Source organism: Chrysochloris asiatica, unplaced genomic scaffold, assembly GCF_000296735.1.
Source record: "Chrysochloris asiatica unplaced genomic scaffold, ChrAsi1.0 scaffold00037, whole genome shotgun sequence".
Taxonomy (NCBI): Eukaryota; Metazoa; Chordata; class Mammalia; order Afrosoricida; family Chrysochloridae; genus Chrysochloris; species Chrysochloris asiatica.
Genome location: NW_006408555.1, coordinates 18,910,934 through 18,934,622, shown reverse-complemented (window position 1 = coordinate 18,934,622; position 23,689 = coordinate 18,910,934). Strand labels below are relative to the sequence as shown.

The 23,689-nt window shown below is 44.7% G+C and overlaps 1 protein-coding gene across 1 annotated transcript in view; it reads left to right on the top strand.

Annotated features, from left to right (window-relative positions):
- Nucleotides 1–23,689, top strand: part of ZFHX3 (zinc finger homeobox 3) — a 201,392-nt gene that overhangs the window by 110,345 nt on the left and 67,358 nt on the right. Inside the window, exons 7-8 of the mRNA XM_006860200.1 lie at nucleotides 9,306–9,331; nucleotides 21,764–21,791. Coding sequence (XP_006860262.1) covers nucleotides 9,306–9,331; nucleotides 21,764–21,791 — 54 coding nt within the window. The remainder of the gene's footprint in view (nucleotides 1–9,305; nucleotides 9,332–21,763; nucleotides 21,792–23,689) is intronic.

The following is a 23,689-nucleotide window of genomic DNA, read 5'->3' as shown; positions in this document are numbered from 1 at the left end:
CATAATGGGGTGAAACTATGAGTAGCTTGAACATCTTGGGTGGAATGACAGGAAGTTCCAATGCAGTGGTTACTAATACTACACTAGGAAGAATGGATCTATAAGGGGGGGGAGGAGGTGTAGAATAAGAAAGTAGAAGAAAGACCTTCTTCTAGAAGGAAGCTAAGAGGTATCATTGGGAGATATACTGAGCGGATCACTCTAGCTAAAGAGAGGATCTAGAAATTGCAGTCCCATGTTCTTCCGTCTTTGGGAATAAATTACTTCCACTCTTCTCCCCTTTGTACCCATCTGTCTCTGCCCTTTCCTAAAGACGAGTAAGATTGCAAACATGACTATCACAGACTTATGAAAACAAACGTACAAATTCCAATCATTCCCATAATCTCCTAAACAAATTCATAGCCTAAAGAGACATTTTCTCATGTGTTGAACCCTGACTGATAGAAAAACTGATCAATAGGAATTATATATTGATTTCTGGGCTATTTGTGTTGAGGAGCATTAAGCACAACTGGCACATTGGTAAAGAGCTCTGTTTGTATTTAACATTTTCATTAATAACATGGAAACAAGAAGCATTAAATGTAATTTGCATATAATCTAGAATATTTATGCAGCAATATGCAAATGCTTAATAGAAAATGTATATAATTAGATGAGTGATGTTAGGAATCTTTTTATTATATTTTCAATTTGTACTTTTAAAATTGTTTTTATTTTGATGTAATTTCAGTCTTACAGAAAAGTCACGGAAATAGCAAAAAGAAATCTTATTTATCTTCACTCAGATCTCCCCAGATGTTATCTTTTTGCTACATTTGTTTGTGAAACTCTCCTTCTCTCTTGCTTTCCCTACCTACAACACATACACACATGCTGTTAGAGTTTTTTTTAACCATTTCCTAGTAACTTTTAGACATGATGTTCTTGATCTCTAAATAACTTCAGTATGTATGTCCTAAAAACAAGGCCGTTCTTTTTCTGAACCACAGAGCAATTGTAAGAGTCAAGAATTCAGTAGGATACAAGTATTAGATAATTTACAAACTCTATTCAGATTTCACAAATTTTCCCCCAAATGCCTTTTCTATGAAAAGGGAATCACAGATCCCAAGTGAGGCTCTTTTGTCTTACCTCTGGAGATTAATCTAGAACAGTCCCTCCGTCTTTCATTGCCATTTATGACCATTGAGGAGCCCTGGTGGCGCAGTTGTTGAAAACTCGGTCGGCAGTGTGAACCCAGCAGTCTCACTACAGGAGAACGATGATGTGGCAATCTGCTTCCATAAAGATTTACAGCCTGGGAAAGTGTACAGGTCAGTTCTGTCTGCCCTGTAAGGTCACTCACTGTGAGTCAGACTGACGGGAAAGCAGTAGGTGTAGTTTGGTTTGGGTTGTGACCTTCTCATGTTTGTCAAGTGCGGGACAGTTATGTTGCTGAATGTCGTCCAGTTTGGGCTTGTCTGATGTTTTGTTATGATTAAAATCAGGTAGTGCATTTTTGGTTGTAATTCCAAAAGAATCTCGTCATGTTCTTCTTCATGTTTCCTGTCAGGAGGCACATGACACTGTTTGGTCTCATAATGATGGTTCAGCTTTGATTATTAACTTTTATCGTGGCATCTGTGAGGTTGGTCCTTGGGAAAGTTACTAGTTTTCCCTTTGTAATGAGTGAGAATTTTGTGGAGAGCTACTTTGAGACTGTTTAATGTGGAATTGAACTTTTAAATGGAATTAAATTTAGAAAAATGCAAGCCAATAAAAAAAAAAATCAATACGTGAAAATATTTGGCAAAAAGCAAGTGGCGGTCATTCATGTTGATTTTTAGCTTATACATTATTTACCAGTGTTCTAGATGACTAGGTAAGTCAGTGGGCCAGGACATCAGGAGAGTGGAAGAATGTTTCCAAAAGGCCCTGACCAACTATGATGCAAAGGAGCTACAGTGAAATTTGGAGACCTGAATGGAAGGATCTAGAAGCTGTGAACCTGGACACTGTGATAAAGATGAATTCTTCTTTCATTCCTTTATTTTGGAAAGAGCTTTTGTTTTCATCAGTGTTTAAAGTGACCATCTAGTTGACAAAAGACTCGGGGGGGACCAGTCCTGGGTTGTGGGCAGGAGGAGTGTGTAAGAGTGCAGATAAAAAATAGCATTTGATGAACTTTCACTTTTTCTCTTCTAAGTCTAATGAAGAGTCTTGGCCCTTGTTCCTTGACTTTCCATCTTCTCCCTTTGTCTGAAGGGAACAAATTGCAGACAGATGTTTGTCATGGGTGATCTAGAAGGTACAGCATCATCTTCACCTTCCAGCCTTTTCTCTTACTCAGTTTGGTGGAGGACAGCCTTCTGGTACTTCTTGCATCACGCAATTGTCATGTTTTTCTTCTGTCAGTGACAGTTTTGTTGTGCCCAGTACCAGTCTCTTCATTTCTGGAGGTGATTATTCTTCTTTCATCTTAAAGGCTGTACATACAATCGGATCACGTCTCCCCACTCTTTAGGTAAAGTGTGAGGAACCTCTGAGTCTGGTGAAGTCTGATGGATGGAAGAGCCGGAAATGAATGGGATGTGGCTTGTGCACTGTGCAGAAAAACATTCCTAAAAAGACCTTTGACCTGACTCAGAAGACAGGTGTAATACCAATGTAACGTATAATGGGCATTAATGTGTTCTCTGTGGTCAAAATATAAAGTGTGAGTGGGGAGGGGCAGAAATAAGACATGAGTGAAGCTAAAAGGAAGAAAAGCTTGGAACTCTCCTCTCTAGGAAGTGGGACCCCATTGGGAGCTTGTACCTTAGACAGGTGCTGGTAGATCCCCTGGGAAAGCTGGCAGGATGTGAAGTGGAGGGAATGCTTGGAAGGTGGACGTTGAGGAGGATGATTGCACAGTGCCTGGCTTGCATCTCTAGTTGGTACTGTTGTTCTGAGTAAACGGGAGCAAGTCGGGAGCATGGATGGGTATGAAGTCAGGGTGTCATCGTTGGCATCAGCACTTTTCTTCCCTGAGTTCCCACTATTCTATATGAATACAGCACTTACTCTATACCACAGAGTCTTGCACAAAATTGTAGACTGTTTATTTAACTCATATTGTTCCAAAAAGATTTGACAGACTTGGCTGACTTCCCATTCATCTAAGCCTGTAAACCTCTTCAGCGCAGTGACCAATGTCTCACATGACTTCTGCAGCAGCCAGGCCACGATCCACCCTGGGAGAGATGCACAGAGGAACTTGTGTCTCAGTCAGTCCTACTCCTCCTTTAGGGTCATCTTGCAGGATCTCCATTGGTCCACGGTGGACTTGGGGTGAGACCCACTGCACACTTGTACTCTGGCGTGTTCCTTACATGTACACAAACACCCCTTTCAATGATTTGAGAGGACGAGTCAGGAAAACCAACTCATCTGTGTGCTTTTACTGCAAGGTTCATTTTGTGACCCTGATGTCGCTGGAAAAGGAAAGCTGCCACCTTGAGAAAAAGGCACCTGCGTGTAGCCTCTCATGTTTCTGCAAAAGGCCATGCTCTCCTGGTTCCCTTTCACTCTCGCCAGAAATTTGAGAGGAAATGACTAAATGAGAAAAAAACAGATGATACGACAAAATAAATGTGGATTATATATTTAAACCCGTGTCAGCAATAGATGGAAGAATGTTTAGCTCCTCCCCAGCTCCAGAGTGTACTAGCTCATAGGATTACACTGCTGCTTCCCATAGCTCACAGAGTTGGGCAGGTTTTGCCTTCTGAAAGCTGTTTCATGCATCTGTCCATCCTCCAGATGCAAGGGGACACATTTAAGAAGCGAGGCTTGTCTTCCTACCCAGAATTACCCAGTGTGCGCCCTGTCCCCCAGTTTGATGAAGTGCTGGTGTCCAATGTGATTCTCGATGTTCTGCCCTGCATAAGAGCACTCAAGAGTGCTCTTCGGAGTAGATCTGCATGCTGCCCCTTGTCTCCAACTCTGTGGAGGACAGTACAACAGTGAGCTGCTCTCTGCAGGTTCATGAATGAGACTGAACTTGACTTTGGCCTCAGCTGGGCCTTGGTCGGTAAATGGGAACCATTGTTACGTTGAGCGGCACATCAAAATAAGAAAAGCTGTCCTTGCTGAATGTTTACACAGTTGTAGATATGTGTGGTACTGGGAAATCCCACCACCCCATAAAATGTGATTTTTTTCCATCCCAAAGTGAATGACTGTTCCTGTTTTGCAGAACTTCCCCAGAAAGACAGTATTGTGTACCAGGATAAATGACAATACCTAATGAAACAATAATACCTAATGAAATCTGTCAGGATCAACAGTGATACCAGGTCATTACCTGCCTTCAAAGGAGCTCTGGATGGCACAGTGGTTAAAGTATTTGTCTGCTACCAAAAGGTTGGTGGTTCAAATCCACCAGCTGCTCTGGGGAGAAAGATGTGGTGGTGTGTTTCTGTAAAGTCTGCCAGCCTAGCTTTGGGTTATGCATAGTCTTTGGTGTATATGTCCTCCACCTTCCCTGCAAGGGACATCCAGCTTCAGACTGAATGCTTCACAAAGAAATCAGAGCGACATCACCGTGTCCTCAACCCACAGAACACGCAACCCCACAGAAGACGTCCCAGCAGGCACCAGGGCTTTGGTCAGCAGTGGAACTGCGAAGAACCAGCCTAGACATTGAATGCCCACAGTTGATATGGGTTGGAAGTGATGATGGCCACACAGTGATGGCCATGGTTAATGGGAGGCCATGCCCACCTCGGCAGCAAAAAGCCTGCCACTCCTGTTGCTGCCTGGTCCTGCCTCACAGACCTTGAGTCTTGACTCCTACCCTTGGGTTGGCACATTGGGTAGTGACAGGTTCTGAGTTTGTTCTTGTTGGCACTCTCTACAGAGTAAACTGGACCTTAGTGTTAGAAAGGGTTCTTGAAGCCAGCCTGGAACTGCCACCAGTGCAAGAGTCATCTATAACCCAGCTGGAGGTCACATGGGCTTGTTGACAACCTGAGGGTTCACCTGGATTCCTGGTGCCCACCGGACCTCAGAGGGAAGCTAGCCACAAACACCCATTGGTTTCTTCCCCTTCTGGCCCACCTGGGCCTCAGTCTTGTCATTTGATTCTGGTTCTGGATTCCTGGCGCTGGACCTCAGAAGGAAGCCAGCCACAAACACCTGTTGGTTTCTTCCCCTTCTGGCCCGCCTGGGCCTCAGTCTCGTCATTTGATTCTGGTTCTGCCTAATTAATTCTGGTTCTGCCTAGTTGATTCTGGTGCTTGGCAGCCTCCAGTGAGTACTTATTTGTGGGGTACCTTGGAGTTACAGACTTTATTTTGAAAATTTAAAAATTGCTTTCTTAGGTTCTTATGCTAATATCCCATTTTCTATTTAAAAAACATTAAGGTAGTTCAGCTTGAAGGTAGAAAGAAGCAGAGAATTCACTTGTTAGAAATACTGTCTTAGTAGATGGAGAGCCAGGGCCTGCTCAGGTTCTCCTAACTGGAAGGAACTGAACTGACATGCTCCCCCACTAGGATTCCGGGTCTATTATTGTCAATTGACATCATCGTGACTTATAAATTGAACGCAACTTCCATTGGATTGCCTAAGCTCCATCCTTATGGTAACATTCCATGTGGATGAGTAATGGCTTTCATTCTTGGTTTGGAGTCTGACTTAGCCTACAGCCCTTGGAACTGGAACTGGTGGGCCCATGTATACCAGCCATCTTGTTGAGCGTCCAGAAACCACAGGCTTCCCAAACAATCAGCTGCTTCTTTGAAGTGATCTGGCACTTCATTCACAGGTTTACAGAAAGGTTTCCGAGTGCCGTGTGTGTTTTAATACGTGACAATCGGTTGCTAGTTTGCAATGCTTAAAACTGTTTGTGTGGTATGGTAATATTTTCATGTCTTTCTAAGACGCTGGGTGAATGCCCGTTTACCTCTATGAACATCCACAGCGCAATGCTGTAGGCTGCTCAGTGACCTATATCATATTCATGCATGTGCATGTGTGCATTCTAATATCTGTTCAATGAAGCTCCTCCCTATGTGCCACGTGAACACAGATGAACCCCAAGTTCTCATGGAGCTTACATTCCAGAGGGGCTGTGAGTGTAAATAAACATAAAGCATTAGGCACAGACTTGAACTTGGTGTATGATGCCCTGGTAGCACTGTGAGCTGGACGTTGGCTGCTACCTGAAAGGCTGACATTTCAAACCTGTAGCCATTCTGCAGGAGAGGTTTACCTTACAAGTAGAGAGAATGTTATGGTGACCCCATGAACCCACTGCCCATCCTCAGTGGATTTCAGTTCACAGCCAGTCATTCTTGTCTAACCTGTAGCTCCTGCACCTCTTTCCCCATAGGAAACTGTTTTGAGCTAAATCCCAGATAATCTCATCCATAGCAATTTCAGTATGCGTCTTATCTTTTCTAGCTTGTCTACAGTCCTGGTGTGGCGCTGTGGGTTAAGGTGTCCCACTGCAAAGCCATGTGAACTGCAAGGTTGGTGGTTCAAGCTCACCAGCTACCTCTCGGAAACCCTATACAGGGTCGCTATGGGTTGGAGTCAACGGCACATAACAACAACAACAGCAATAACAGTATAATGGTCATGCCCCTTAAAGTCATCACATATTATTGAGTCTGTACTCCGAAGATGCCAGTTATCTTACATGTGGGTGTCTAGCCTGGGTTCTCTACAGCAGTAGAACATACATGTGTGTGTTTATATGTATGTGTGTGTATATGTAAAATAATAAGTTTTTATCAAGGAACTGGCTCACAATCATAGAGTCCCCAGTCCCCAGCAGAGAAGAGAGTGAACCTTTCCAGTGGGTCCATTATATTAGGAAGAGGCCACACTCCCAAGGACACACCCTCTCAGTTGACTGGCTTCTCATCGCTATCTCACGGCGATGGATAGCCACATCTCAATGGCCAAACTCCTGGGAATTCTGGCCCAGTCAAGTTGACCAAACCTCATCTACCACAGCAGGATTGTTTTTAAAGTCAGTCTGTTTGATTTTGGATACAAGCACAGACTATCTGCCCATTGCCATTGATTGATGTCTTTTGTTGTTGTTAAAGTGCCATGGAGTTGGTTTTGACTCACAGTGGCCAATGTATATGGTTTCCAAGGAGCGGGGTGGTGAGTTTTAATTGTCGATCGTGTGGTCCAAACTGACCTGGCAGTCCAGTGCTTTATCCCAAGTCCTAATGACCCTACATGCAGTAGGGTGAAACACAGCCTGGTCCTGTGGCCTCCTCACATTGTTTCTTGTTGCTTTTGTTTGAGCCCATTGCTCCAGTCACTGTCTCAGTCCATCTTGAGGATCTTCTTGGTTTCGTTGATCCTCCACTTTACCAAGCATGATGTCCTTCTCCAGGGACTGGTCCCTCCTGACAACATGGCCAAAGCTCATGAGATGCAGTCTACGCCCCCTGCTTTTAAGGAGTACTCCAGCTGTACTCCCAGGAGAAATCGGTTGATTCTCTGGCAGTGGTAGTCCATGGTACTGTGAAGTCGTCTTCTCTGGTCTTCCTTATTCATTGCCCTGATTTCACATGCATATGAGGTGATTGAAAATACCATGACTAGGGTCAGGTGTACCTTAGTCCTTAAGTGACATCTTTGCCATTTAATACCTTACAGGGGTCTGTTCAGCACATTGGCCCAGTGCCACAGCTTGTGCTGTTCTTTCTTGACTGCTTCTTCCATGAGCATTGATTGCGGATCTAGGCAAAATGAAGTCATTGACAACTTGAATCTTTTCTCCATTTGTCATGATAGAATTTATTGGTCTAGTTGTGAGGATTTTTGTTTTATTTACTCTGAGTTACAATCCATACTGAAGGCTGTAGCCTTTGACCTTCATTAGTGTGCTTTCTCTTAATCTGTAGATTTTCTTTCATGTTCCCGTAGTGTACTTTTTGTTGAAGAAATTGAGTCATGCATGCTGTGGGGTTTTCTGCAGTTGCCGGTTAACATGTTCTTTAGTCCCCTGTGTTTCCTGTGAACTGGTCACATCTAGAGGCATGCTCTGATTCAGGTTGGTTTGTTTTGTTTTTCTTTTCTTCAACATGCCTTCATGAGTGGTAGTGTCCTATCAGGAGGCACACAACAATATCTGACTGACTCTCCTTCATTGTAAACAATGCTGGTGATCATTACCTCAAATCTCCTGTTTCACTTAGAGTTAGCAAAGCATTGATACTCTAAGGTCATTCCTTCCATCAAGGGACCTGTTCCTCAGTAACTATGGTTACCCTGAGTACAGCGAAGGCCTGCTAAAAGTCTGACCCTTTGCCTTTGTTTAGGGTCATGACCTTTAGGCTGTGACAATGTGAAAAAGAAAGGAGAGAGCACTCTGGGCTGAAGATCCAGCCAGTGCAAAGACCCTGGGGTGGACTGAAGGTCAGCACTGCTGACATGACCTCCAGATCCCTGACCACACCTTTATAAGCTGTACCCGGAGTCTGGGGCTAGAAACAACTAGCCAGGTGTACTTGTGGCCTGACAGGAGTAAATTGACACTTTAAGTTGCATTAAGTGTCATCCAGTTGGTTCTGATTCATAGAGACCCTGATTTGGGTTTCTGTGAGTGACTGGTAAGTTTCAAGTGCAGCCTTGGCGATTATCAGTCCAGTGCCTCTCCTGCCATGCCACTCCAGGACTCCAAGGTTAAATAATACATAATTTATTCATAGTTCCTGTTCTTACAGAATTTACAGTCATGGGGCAGGTAATTCAGAAAACTAAACCAAAAATTACAGTTGTATCAACTATATGGAATTTTAACAGTATAGGGACTCTTATGTTGAACTTTCTGGTTCTTGCTTCTTTTGCATCTTGGCAACTTCGCATTTTCAGGTTGAAGTTTTCAGTGAGTACTCCTTCAGTGTGAGACACTGGTCTTCAGGGGACACTGAGAACTTCGTCAAGAGTGTCATATTGTTCTCCTTCGCTTGTAAAACAGCATGCTAGTTGTCACCTAACATACATGTGGACTGTCTGCTGCTTCATCGTGTCTCTGTCTGTCCTGGAAGTTAAATTCACCTTGTATTGCCTCTAGCGTGAGACTTGCCCATCAAATGTTTTGTGGAAGGAAATACTCCATTTTCTTTGCTAATTTCATTTTTATTTAGAAAATAAACACAGATAATATATGGCAATCAGTATACAACAAAGGGCTGTGGAGACGTAGACTATACAGGTACCTTCAGGTGGATGGCAGGTTCTGAGTCATCTGAATGGGAAATGGAAGGGGTGTGAGGGAAAGCCTAGACTGACTAGTTGCTGCTGGTCAGTAAGAGATGAAGGTGAGGAGAAAGAGGTGTTTGTAACTTAGGAAAACCCCGGGAAACTGTAAAGTCAATGCAGAAAAATGAGAGTTTTCAGTTGTAGGCAGTGGATGAGTTTTTCGGAGAGAGGGTTGGGCAAAGATGTAGAAACAAACAGGGACCAGATATCTGTTTCTGGTTCACCCCATGTGTACATGCTCTATATTCTGTGACAGACACCACACAGAGCATGGCAGCCCCAAAGACGACTTAGAAGTTTATGAAGATAGCAGAGAGGGACAAGCTTTTGAGGTTTGTTCAATGATGAGGGAAAAGGGAACGTTTTTTATAGCTCCTAAATTAGTGAGTTTGCAACTTTCGGAGAAGGTTGTTCTTCCCAAAGATGCATGGAGTTACAAACATCCATCTTGCTGGAGGGGCGCCCACATAAAGAAGAACTCTCCATCTCATGAGAGATGTCCAAGTGCGACCTGTAAAATCAGGGCTCTCCTCTGGTTTTCTTGACTTTTATTTGTCACCCTGTTTCTGTAGCTGTTTCTGATTGGCCTTGGAGCCTCTTTAGTGGTCTCGGGGCACAGCCTCTGTCTGCCATAGCATTGGAGGCGAGTCCTCTCTAAATAAACTCTCTTGACTTGAGGAATCTATATAAGGGACAGCCAGACAGATGGTGTTCCTAGGTCCATAACTAGAGTGGTTCCACATCATCTAATAAATGTGTGTCACGTTCAGTGGCTTCACTGGGGTTGGTGTCACTCAGTGTGGTTACTTATGGTGTCACCTCCCTTTCCTCCCACCATGGACCATACAGAGCCCTTAGTGACATTTATTATCCATTATAGTCATGAAATAACATGTGAGCAATATGGTTATAAATTGCTTAAATGTACTATTTTCTGAGATTATGTAAATTTGTTGTTGTTAAGTGCTGTGGAGTTGGTCTCAACTCTGTATAGGGTTTGTTGTTATTAAGTGTCATCAAGTCAATCCCGACTCATAGAGACCCTGTAAAGGGTTTTCTAGTAGTGACTGATGAGTTTGAACTGCTGACCTTGTGGTTCAAACTGACCTTGTGGTCCTGTGCTTTCCCCTGCAGCACCACACCAGGTCTCCGTAGTGGGTTTGTTGTTGAGTGCTGTCGAGTCAGTTCTGACCCATAGCGACCCTGTATAGGGTTTCCAAGGAGCAGCTGGTGAGCTTGAACTGCTGACCTTATGGTTCAAACACACTTTGCAGTCCAGTGCATTAAGCCACAGCACCATACCAGGACCATAGAGGCTTTACAAAGTTTTTAATTTTTTGCAGCAGCAGAAAACCACATCTTTCTCTCAGGAAGTAGCTATTAGACTCTAACTGTTGACTGTGTGCTTCACAGTCCAGTGTTTATCCCATGGACCCCTAGGATAAACTCCCTAGATTATATGAATACTAGTAACAAAACTGTTTTGCAAAATATTTCTATGTAGAATTTTACCGCAATATTTGTTACAACTTTATTGATAACAGAGCGGAAGCCTTTTTTAAAATTTTTGTCCTTTTTCTTTTTTTGATTTCTACTTTATTCTCACAAAGTTCATAATATTGATTCCGAAATACTAGTTGCTGCTGCATTGGAGCTAAAACACCAAAAAATTTGGCAAAGTCACTGACTCCAGTAGCATCTGCAGTAAGGAAAACAACAGGGTCTGCTTGTAGCCCATGCAGACAAGACCATAGGATTAGAAGTGTCCTTGTAATTGGATCAAGTGCGTTCAGAGGTTCAAAAAAGCCTATTACAGTTTCACTCTTGTAGGTGTTAGGTATATTGATGCATGTAAACTGCATCCTCCAGACCCCCAGTGCACACCACTGGCTACGTGGTTTTCTCAGCTGGACAACTCCGTAGAGTGAGGCCCGGTGTCTGATGAACACACTTGTACTCTGAAGTTTCCCCAAGTTCTAGTGAGGACCACGCTTTCGCCTCTGCGTTTCTTTCCCTTGTAATTTACATGAAGAGCTCTTCTGTGGTGACATCAGTCAGTGTACTGGCTGCTCACTCAAAGAGTGGAGGTTTGAACCCTCCCGGAGGTAACTCAGAAGAAAAGTCTGGTGGTCTGCTTCTGAAAAACCAGCCACTGAAAATCGCTCATGGGGCTCAGTTCTGTGTTAACACACATTGGGTCAACCATGAGTCGAAATTGACTCCACAGCAACTGGGTTTGTGTATGTCAAGTGAAAGCTGTATTTAAAATTACCCTGTCACTGTGTGCCCCTCAGTGAGAGAAAGAGAGAAGTAGGGCTTCTTTTGGTAAATGGCCACCATGTTTCCATTGAGAAAGGGGCATGGGCAGAGAAGCTGAGGTGGTGATGGGGCATGGGATGATGGTTGATTGTCATGGAAACCCCACCCATAGGCAGCCCCTTGCCCCATTTCCACCCAGAACTCCCCTGCAGTCTGATGATGAAGAGAAATTTGGCATTGGTGAGGCAGTAAGAGAAGATGAGAGAAAGCTCCAATTCTGGAGAGTCCACCATGCCCGTTGAATAGACTTGCTGTTTGATGGGTTGTTTTAAACATATTTTACATGGGTTTCTCATTGGATGATTTAGTTACGCGTTACCCACTGGAAGAGTGTGGAGAGGATTTTTAGAGGTGCAGGCAGAAGTCAGTAGCAGGAGGATGTGATGGAGCCCAGGAATTCCCCCACTGTGGGTAACCTTCCAGCTGCCAGTTTTCCAGATTCACTGCCTGCTGCTGCCCTATTTGGATTGGCCTAGCCCCTTGTGCAGTTTTGCTCAGACACAGAATTTAATTCTCTGAAGTGAAATAGGAGGTCAGCATACTCTGCGGTCCCAGGCTGCCAGTGCCTCTGCCCCCACCTGGCCCAGGTTGTAGCAGCACCTGCAGAATCGGGGCAGCCCAGGCCACGTCTCTCCTTCCCTCTGTGCAAATTGGAAACGACTAACCTTGCCATATTTAGTGCACTGCTAACAGCCGCCCGCCTCCAAGGGGTAATCATGCAGGCATAAATTCGGAAAGTTGCTAAGCTCAGAGCAGTCTTATGAGCATTAAAAGTGTCCTCTTTGCCAGAAAGGTCATTCATAACTTGGCTACCCTGCTGATGTACAGTCGGTGATATTGATTGATTAATGTATGAAAGCAGCAGATCCATTTGCTTCTATGAAAGAGAATAAAGTGGAGTCGACTCTCTTTATTTTCACCTCATCCTTTTGTTTGAAGGACATTTTTCCCCCTCTTTTTGTTTTGCTGGCTAGGTTTAAGGGGGTTACAAGAAGCCAGTTTCTGCCAAGTAATGTGTTCACAAAGGGAACATTGATTCACATCAGTGTCGCTTGAATTACCCTAAAAGGTTTGCCAAGGAGTTGCTCTTATATTAACCTTCTCTGTTCACGAAAGAAGAAAGAAATAAGTCATAAAATCAGCTTGGTTGCTTTGGATTTAGTTTTGGACTGGATCTAAAAAAATAAAATAAAAAATTTCCCCTGAGACTAATTTTAGTGAAAGACATTGAGCAGAAAGACCCAGGTTAGTTTTGGGGTTCCATGGTGGGAGCCACTAGGAAAAGCACCCCCACCCTACCAGCTGCCACCTCCGCCTCCCTGGACATGAGCTCAGGGGACCAAATGCTGAATTTACTTCCAGGGTAGAGATTAGTTTTGATTGGCTGCCCTGCCTTTCAGTCCTCCTTCCCTGGGCTCTTAGGCATTCAGACAGTCAGGTGGTGAAGACAGCAAGAAAACCCTTCCTTTGTTTGGAAGATGAGAGCTTCTGGGTTGGGAGGCAGCTCTGCTTGTCAGCAGTGGTGGAGTGAATGGGTCAGACACTCTCCAAAACCTAGCAAGGCAGCAACCTGTAGTTGGGGGACAAAAGATGGCTCTTGTTTTTGTTAACTTCAAATTAAGTTTGTTTTCCCATTATCCAGGTAGTTTGTTTCCTGTTCTTAAAAAAATCAAAGTGGTTGTGATGCTGTAAAAAAACTAAAATATACTGATTACCCTGCAATTTGGTGAGCCTTGGGTTATTACATGGGATGAAGCATTTTGCTAGCTAATGAGTCCTGTTCATAAAGTTTTCTTTCAATGACATGCTCAGAAATGCCTAGGAAGACAGTCTACAACCCAGCATGTACGAAGCCATCAGACAGTATTAGCTGGCTGGCCGTTTTAGCATCCTTGACATGACGTGGGTGTTGTCATATTCAGAAGGATTTCAAAGCAGCCTTGGCAGTGACGGTGGTGTGCTGTGGAGTTGATTCCAACTCATAGCGAACCCTGCACAGGGTTTCCCAGGCTGTAAATCTTTACAGGACCAGAAAGCCTCCTCTTTGTTCCACGGAACTGCTGGTAGTTTCGAACTGCTGACCTTGAGATTAGCAGCCTGATTTGTAACCACTAAGCTTGGGCATGTGCCTTTATAGACTGTGAGTTTGCACTTATCTCTGCGTGAGCTGCAATCTGAAGCATCACCTGCAGGTGGCAGTGTGGGGTTCTCAGCATTGACTGCCCCAGCCCTGGACTTGCCTTGTCTTTTGGGTTGTCTGTGTGATTTCCATGAAATGAAAACTGATCAGTCCAGCTGTCTAATAAGCCAGGCCCTAGTTATTTATGGAAGCCCACTTTACAATGTGTTAAGTACATGGTCCAAGCTTTTCACTCTAACTGGGCATCTTCTTTCTATCAAGGCAGATGTGGATATAGGAAGAACCAATCATCAGTTTGCAGTTCTTGAATGTTGAGAGTGTTGATGGCTAAAAGCCCTCGAGGAGCTTTTCCTCTGTTTATGAAGAGTAAGCATGCAAGTCTTTCTGTGAGAATCTGGACCTGTGGACCTGGGCACTTCCATCTCTGCCCTGGGCAGGTGTTCTAACGCTGTGTAATGAATACTCCTTACACATCAGGTGAAAAGTAAACACTGCTTTTCTTCTCCTCCTCCTTCCAGAGGTGGTTTAGGAGTGTGAGGGATCTTGACTCCTAGCTGGCCAAAGCCAGGCAACAAGTTGGTGCACCTACCCTGAGCTTTGATAGAGAAGTCCCCCAAGTTTTGCATGACACTTTGAATGTTCCTTTATGTTCAGTCAAGAGTAGTGCGGCCACTGGTGGTGGACGGTCTGATCACAGTTCAAGTGCCTCTTGTCAGTCTTCCTAGTTTTTGCCTTTGCTCCAGAACAGATAGACACGGATAGCATCCAGCTGTGTGGTTACACACTTGCCATGTTATCAGCTTATTTCTCTTCAGAATCACTGGGGCTTTTTAGCAGTACTCCCTGAGATGCCGGCAGAGTGGTGGACCAAACTTCTTGTGACTGTTTAATCAAACTGTGGTTTTCTAATTGCAGTCTAAACACAAGTGCCTTTTGTTAATGAAAGACAACCTCTGTGCTTGGTATTTTCAAGCACAGCGTTTCTTTTCCGTTTTTTTCTGACTTGAAAATCGACATTTCAATTCCTACTAAGGTGAAAGTGGCAGGTGGTGTTTCTTGCCTTTGGGGGAAGAGGGGCGGGACATGTTCCAGGAGTCCTGTCAGCATCTCATCTAGTTTGCGGTTGTCTGAGTTCATGTTGCAATGACGAAATTCATAAGCCCTGTTCGCCCACTGGTGTCATCAGAAAAACTGAAAAGCCCCGAGCTTCTCCTGTCGGTGTAAGCGTTATTCGCCATGTTCTTGGTGCAGGAGTTGAAATAGAAAGATTTCAGTGCTGGCTTCTTACCCGGGGAAACCTCTCCTTGATTTCCAGATGAATCTTGGCGCTTTCTGTCTCCTCCTCTCTTGGTTGAGGTGATAGGAGCTGGCTGAGAGGGTGCTCTGAGAACGAATCCATTTTCTTTCCTCTGTCTCTGCAGAATAAATTAGAATTTGCCTGATTTAATAAAATGGCTTCATGGCCCTGCCATCTCTCGCATTTCTGGAGCAGCCCTTCTTTAGTGGCCTGCTCTTCCATCATGGATGTGAGCTCCCGTATCTCCTTGTTACAGGCTAGTGGTTTCTGAGGTAATACATTCACTGGCTGTCACGTGTATGCTTTCACATGTGTGGGAGCCACCCCGGTGTTGGGGGATGCTGGTGGCTGAAGGTGTGGAAATTTGTCACCAGATCTCATTTTCCCCATTGTCAGGTGGGACGGTTATAATTGATGTAGAGGTCAGTGTATTTTCCAGTCTCTGTGCTATTAACCCTGCCTCCTGCAGTTGATGTGGCCACATTGTGGAGTATATTTTGGGGGGAAGGGAGAGTTGGAGATGGGGGTTTGCAGCATTAATCTCCTCAGCTCTTCCTATTTAATGGTAATGTATTTATACCTGTGGAAGGCAGGGCTCTCTCTGTATCACTCCCAGTCCTCCTGGGTCGACTGATGGGAGTTTGCTGTTGAAATTTGGATTGAGTTTTCAATTTGAGCCTCCTCCGAGCCACCTACCCCTCTTAAATTTGCGTTTTAATTTCCATTTCCTACGTTGATTTTTTTTTTTTTTTTCCTTTCCATTTTGACACTAATTATGCCAGCCGCATTGGGAGCCCTCACTGCTGGGAGGTACCCAGCTAAGTGTTAAGAAGGGTTTTAAAAACAGGCTGAACTCTTTCTTAATGAGGCTCAATCGGGCTCTCCTCGGGGTGGTTTTGTTTTGCTGATCTGTCAGTTTTTCAAGGATTTAATTGCACTTTTTTTCGTATTAGTCTTTGAAATTGGCCTATACAATCTTGCTATATAAAATACTTTCTTTAAAAAAAGCAAAAAGTTAGTAGCTTTGTTCCTCCCACCCCTTTTTTATTGTTGTTTGGACATTTTATTTTTTGCTTTAGTGTGTCCCTCTTGGGAGTCGGTGTGAGTGAAGATGTGTACCCGGGGCCAAAACGGCGGTGAAGGCGGGGACATTGGGACCTGTCTTTCCAGGCATCCCAGGTCATTTCCCCATTGCTTAAGCCGTCCATCTTTATTGCAGGTCTGCTCTTTAGCCAGGGTGCGAGGTGTGTGTGTGTTGGGGGGGGTGTTGGCGGGGGGGGGGGGCGTTGTTCTCATGTACAACCTCAGAAGTGACAGATTCTATCATGGAGGTGCCGGGCCAGCTTCCCAGTTTCTCAAACATGTAAGGCAAAGAAAAGAAAGAGTCCCAGAGACTGAAAGCTGTAGTTGTCAGATGGGCGGGGAGAGAAGCCAGGCCAGCAACCTTTTTTGCTGTCTTCTTTCTGGCGGAGGAAGCGGAGCTTGGAGCAAGCAACATGAGATTCTGAGTAGCAGTGCTTACTTCCGCTCTCCACTCTGGACACGCACATTAGAGCTCTATCCCTACTGCACAAAGCTTTTTCTTTTCCTAAGCACGCTGAGAAACAGCAAAGTCAATGAGAGCTGCCCGAGCCGAGCCACGCTGGCATCAGCTCTGCTTGACTAGCCTGCACACTGTACCGACTCCGCAGCTGCCGGGCCGAGGCGTCCTCTCTTCCGGATTCTTCATTCCTTCCCCTTTCTCCTGAATTTTGACTCCGCCTCCCTCCGCGGAATATGCGGGGTGGAAACAGCCTTGTGTCCGCCCTTCCCTTCTTTCCTGCGCAGACTTTTGCATGTTTCCATCCCTCTCTTCGGATGAGCATTTTCCTCTTTGAGATTTCCAGTCCTCTCTCCTGAGGATGTAAAATCCAAGAACCAGATCTCGGAGATTTCAAAATAAAAGTAAACTCTGCTTAAAAAACACTTTAGCAGGAAAGCCAGGCTAATTGTAAATCAATGGGTCTTAAAATGCAGCATCGATCTCCAGTTAGAAGTTTGAAGGGGAAAGCAGTAATTACTGCACCAGAAGGTAGTTTTTCCTCTTAGTAAGTTCTGGGCAGAAAGAAGGCTCATTAGGGCAGCACTTTGGAATCTGAGTAATTACTTTAAAAAGTACTTTTGTGGTGTTATTCCCTTGGCTAGAAATTATTGGCGTCTTCACAGATTTATAGCTCAATTCTGATAAGACTTATTATTGTGTTTGGTGGGGAATACCTTGATACCTAACTATCCAGGTGAAGATGCAGGGAGACCTGGATTCGGATCTTAGGAAGTCTTTTCAGAGTGGGTGGACTTGATCCTTTAGTGATGTGTGCCTGTTAACCTGTAGTGTCTGATGTAGCCTACTCTGAATCTTGGACAGGCCATCCAATACCACCCTGGTCAACCCTCAGATGACCAAAGGCAGCCTCCAGTACTGAAAGAGTTGTCTTGTCCAAGCGCATGCTGCCATGATGGTTCAGTGACATCTCCTGGTACTCGCGTGGGTCTGCTGGAGAGTAAGTTACCTGCCGGCAGGAAAGGTCCCATTAGAGATGTTTGATTCATGAGGTAATGAATAAATAAATGGAGAAATTGACATCTCGGTCTCCTTCTATGTTAGAGAGTGTCTCAGGACTTATCTTTGAATGGGGAAAACCCATCATGGAGACCTCTTGTTTCGTTAGAAGATCAAAGCAAGGACAACTTGCTACTCAGGGAGAGTAAGTAGCTTTTTATAATTTTTTTTCTTAAAGTGACTTGGTTTTGCTTCCAGGGAATCTCATCGAGATAATCCTATTTCTGCATTTTTTTACTGGGGGAAAACCCAAACAAACATGAAACTACTGTCTTCATTTCGTCTTTATTGTTGTTGTTAAGTGCCATCGAGTCGGTTCCGACCCATAGCGACCCTGTATAGGGTTTCCGAGGGTGTAAATCTTTACGGGAGTAGAAAGCCTCATCTTTCTCCCGCGGAGCAGCTGGTAGTTTCGAACCGCTGACCTTAAGGTTCGCAGCCCGATTCGTAACCACTATGCTACCAGAGCTCCTTTTTATTAAGTGCTGTCAAATTTGTTCTGACTCATAGTGACTCTGTGTAGAGTTTCTAAGGAGTGTCTGGTGGGTTTGCACCGCCAACCTTGCTTTTAGCAGTCCAGTGCTTTATCTTACAGCATCATACCAGGATTCCCTCTTCATTTTAGTACATTATTTTTCATACACCCACAGAATATTGATAGTCTGCTAAATGTGTGTGGAAGTGCTTTGTAAACTTTGAGCTGAGAGCTTTTCATTTCTTACTGGGAACTTTAACATGTATGTTGTTGTTGCTGTTAAGTGCTGTTGAGTTGTTTCTGACTCATAGTGACCCTGTATAGGGTTTCTGAAGAGTGGCTGTTGAGTTTGAACTGCTGACCTCGTGGTTCAAACCAACCTTGTAGTCCAGTGCTTATCCTACATGCTAAAGCAAGACTCCTTAAGATGTATGAGAGTATGTAAACAAAAGCATTTCTAGTTGGGTTCCAGTTCACAGGTTTATTCCAAACAAAACATGTTTTCACATGTCCCTGTGGTCAGTGATGACTACAGATATGTTCCCTCAGTAATATACTTGTCCTACAAGAAAAGGATACTTATTGTGCCAAGGAGAAAAGTGACTTTAGGGATGAGGGCAAATATCAAATTTTAACAAAACTCAACTGGACATCTCACATCATTGAAGCTTTGCAACAAGTTTATAGGAATGTTATCACAAATTTAAACAAACAAACAATTCTTAGATTAAGTATCTTAAGAAATGTTGGGAAGACCTCAGACATGAGCTAAGAGAAGCAAGGCTGTCAGCCTTGATGAATGAATTAAACTGTGGCTGATGACCAAATACTGGTGGAAGAAGACCATAGAATGGCTACTGATGAGATGTTAGCTGAGTTGGCATCTCATGTGCTGCAGCATTTTCACTTTGAACATCTTGCTTCAGCTAACAGTGAGCTTCAAAAGCTATGTGTGAAGATCCAACTCCCTCAAATAGCACATCTCCCCATCAGTCTTACAAAGCACGATGGAAGTTAATGAAGATGATTTTATGGACTGAATCATAGCCAGGGATGAGTCTTTACCCCAACACAGTACAGTCAAAACAGTGCCTTCCAAGGGGATAAGTTTGACCAAATAAAATTAAGGCAGAGAAGTAAACTTAGACAGTTAGGGGTCTTTTGGGGACTCCAAAGGAGTCATCTTTGTTGATATTCTGGAAGGACACAGGATAATCACAGAGACAGAGATACATTATGAAGAAGTTTTAAGAAAATTAAAAGCTTCATTGGTACCAAAAAAAAAAGCCAAAAAAGTTGTGCTACAGAATTTACCCCCCCATCCTGACAATGTACTCATTCATTCTTAAAGGGTAGCATGAGCTGTCTTATGAGAATTTTGTGGGAAACCGTATCCCATTCACAATATAGCCCTCAGATTGCCCCTGGAGACTTTTTATTCCCAATATTCAAAGAACATTGAAAAGAAACACAACTTTAATCCCTTCCGGGTGCCAGAACTGCTGTTTTGACATGGGATAAGTACAGAATTCTTCAGGGAAGAGTTAGGGAGATGGAAATCTGCTAGCAGAGAGTGACAAGACCACATGAAGGACTTGTCAAGGAAATAGCTTCATATTTGGGTATTTTTTGTGTAATGAAGGTTTCTATAGTTTTGTAGTATACTTTTTGCCTCACCCTTATATATACATTTTCCTTCAAGTCCTATAATTATAGCTGTTTTGCTACTGTTATTGGTTTCCATTTAGTCTGTTCCAACTGACAGCTAGCCCATGTACAAAGGATCCAAATACTGCCCGGTCTGGCACCAATTCGGTAGGCAGCCTTCCCACCTCAGGGACTCACCTTCTAGGAGTTGATCAGACAGTGATGCATAGGGTTTTCATTGGCCAGTTTTCAGTAGATTGTGAGGGCTTCACTTCTCGTCTTAGAAGCTGCTTATCAAAGTTAATCCTGCTAGAGTTTGAAGTACCAGGTGCACTGCTTCACAGCATAACAACACACAAACAGCTGCAGTACGGTAAGTCAACAGAAACGTGGTAGATAGCTATTGTAGGAATCCAGATTTGTAGCATAGCTTATGTCAAAAATGGGACGAAGGCAAAGCTGACAGAAATTTTGATGTAAATTAGCTGGAAGACAGTAAAATAGTATCAGACTGAGCTTTGGCTTTGTGTATTATTATGTTTGGGCATCATTATGAAATCTTCCTGTGTATGGAAGCAGTTCCATGTGGTAACCGTTTTGTAGCATCTTACCTTGCAAGCTCAGCATAGCCGTCAGTTAAGCAGAAGTGACAGGAGAAGGTTTACTTTGAGGTCTACACACAAATCAGTTAACTTTGCCATGCAGGTCAATACCCTGACCTCCACTGTGTTATATAACACATGCATATACTTACTGATGGCACTGTGGGTTAGGTGTTGGACTGCTAACCATAAGGTCAGAAGTTCCAACCCATCAGCTGCTCTGTGGGAGAAAGTTAAGGGTGTCAGCTCCCATAAAGATTGACTGTTTTGGGAACCCTGTTACAGGGCACTATGAATTGGAATCAACTCAATGCTGGTTGGGTATTTGTTATGATTCTAGCATTGAAAAAGAGACCAGAATAAAATTTGACAAAACCCTTGCAGCATTGTGGGTCCTCGAGAACAGTTCGGGCACCATTGCCTCATGGGAACTCTGCCCCAGCAGCACACTGGGTTTTTGCCATTGGAAGAACAGGCCTGCTCATGTTGTGGTCATCACTGATGAGTTCCTCATTGCCACCTGCACTCCTGTGGTTGAGGAGGCCTTCAAGTCCTCTTGAAAGCTTCTTCCCCTTTCCCTCCTCTGCTCCGGAGGGGATGGCCGGCCTGTTTGGAACTCTCCTCTCCTATGTCCTTTTGAGTATGGGAATACTGGTGTTCCATGTGGAAGAATGTCACTTTCTATTTATAAATGAGAGGAAATATTTCTATTGTTTATCCTGGAAGCCCTGAGCCATGCTTTCAAACACTGAGAATTATGTCCCTGAGCCAGAGCATGGTCAGACTCCTGTGCTGTATCACTACCCAACCCAAAGCTGCTTCCTTCCCCCATCTGCTTCTACAAGGCTTACTGCTTGTCCCCTCTTCTCCTGGAGGTAAACGTTAATGCTTGCAAAGTTTATTAATAGCCCCAGTGAACGGAGTAGTGTTTTTTTTTTTTTTGGCTTTTTAGAACCAAATCTGGTATACTATTTCAAGCTGAGGCAAACTCTAGTTAATCCTTTTCAAGTGTATCATCGGGGTCAGGCATTCCCTACACCCATTCCCAACGCTACAGGTATATTAGGACGCATCCCTTTGCTGTGGCGTTTAATGCCCTTGTGCTCATGGGTCTTTAGTAGAGCCTGGCTTTAAATCCACCGTTCTGTGGATTCCACCCCACATTCCCAGTTGCCGGATCCTTTACTAACATAAGCACCTAGTACTCCTTGCTGCTGAGATGAAACGGTTTCCTAGCTGTGTGTGTGAGTGTTGCTGACGTGACCGATTGCCTGTGTTACATTGTTTTGTCACTTCTGTGCCTAGATTTACTAGGCATGATCCTTGTGGCGGTCCTCTTCTGTACTGAGTGTGGCCAGGTGAAGCTCTCCTACAGGACCCCATTAGAGGTGCATCCTATTTAAGTGAGGTCAGCCATGTGACCAAGGAGTCCCAGAGTCTGGGCAAACAGGCAAGTAGAGGTCCAAGACATTGTGGTTTGTATTTTCACTGTGGTCCCATCATTTCCCTGACTGTTGCAGATGGCCAGATAAATCATTTCCAGCAGAGCCTAATCTAGAAATTTGGGATTCCTCAAATCTTGTATTTGCTGTAACAGTCCCCAAACCTCTCCCATCTTTCTTCCTACCCTCTCTGCCTCCATAGAGCAGAGCACGTTTGTCACTCTGAGAACACGGGACATGATGTTCAGGCAGAAGAGTAGGTGTGCTTTTATTTTCCTCAGTAGATGAGCCGCAAGTGGTAGAGAGGCCACCTGCACACCAGCTGAAGAGCTGGGGACTCTGAATAAAATCATCCTTGACATGGGTCCGTCTCTTACCCCTAGCAACCAAGGGAGCAAATGGCAGTGGCTGGCCAGGAATTGATTGCATTAATTGATATGCCAATAAGAGAGCTTGTTACATCCGCCATTGGTTAGGAGTCCAGCTAACAAGTCTGCTGATCAATGGCACCAATAAAGATTTCATCCATTAATGAGCAACATGGTAATTAATGTTATCCATAAGCCAATTAACCTGGGCAGCTAATGCGCCAGTTAGCGCAGTGAGTGGCAAAACCAAAAGTGGGCAGGCGGCTGCCCCATCCAGAGTGGGGTCCAGTCTCCAGACAGAGCCCTGGAATATGGGAGAGCTGAGACTCAGAGGGTGTGTTCCAGAAGAGAAAGTAGAGACATGTTGCGCTCAGAGCCCCTGGCAGAGAGAAGAAAGCTGGACCTGATCCCTGTCTTCTCTCCCAGCTTCTCGGGCTGCACAGCTTTCCCACGGAGTCTCTTGGGGGCTGTTAGGGGCTGTTGTGGAATGCCTGTGGTCCTGGCTACCACAGTCCCAGCTGGCACACTCTCTCCAGGGACATCCCTTTGGTGGCTCACACACACTGCCCTGTGCTGCTGGGGGGTTAGTGGGTGGGGCTCTTCTGGGAACCAGAAGCAAGTGGTAAAGTAATCTTCTCTCTCTCTCTCTTTCTCTGTCTCTCTGTCTCTCTGTCTCTCTCTCTCTCTCTCACACACACACACACACACACACACACACACACACACACACACACACAGGCACCGATGGGGGTGAGAGTTCTGTTAGGTAGGCGAATGTTGCTAGAAGAGAAAAAGGAGAAACAGATGATTTGGAATTGTACCTTTTTCCTTTCCTTCTCCCTAGTTTTGTGAAATGACATCAGTGGGTTGTTTGCCAAGCTTAACCTGGCAGCCTGCGGCTGAGCCTGGCTGCCTGAGATTTCTGGGGACCCAGCAGCCTGCCAGCTCCAGCCCTGGCAGCATGCCAAGGTGACGTTCTGTGACTAAGCAGAAACCTAGGCGAGGGAGAGAGGGAGGAAGAAGGTATGTGTGGTGGGGAGCCAATGGGTGGGGGAGAGTGGTCCCTGGCTCTGGGTGTGGCTTGGGAGGCATGGAAGCATGTTCTGGGTGGAGGGGCAAACACTGGCAGGCTAGCTGGTGTCCCTGTGGCCCCCCAGGGAATGCAGGGCAGAGGCTGAAGGGGTCTGACTCAGGAGGGAACTACAGGGACAACTGTGAAGGTGGCTGTCCCCAGGGCCTGGCACCTGCAAGGAAGCTCAGGGAAGCTTTTATCAGCTCTAGGCCACTCCTCTGCAGCGGAGTTCCCTTTGCATTGTTAGGTATTGACCCTCAGAGACCCCTTGTGGATTCTCTAATTGAAAATTAATACTAGATCAATGCCATGGGCAATTTGCATATTGATCATAAACAACTTTGAAGGCACCGAGTGTGCAGCTGATCAATAGGGCTCCTGAGCAGGGCTGCAGAGGGAGTGCCTCCCAGTCCAATGTACTCTCAGAAAGGTTAATGATTTGGGAAGTTCCTAACTGCTCCTCCAGGCAG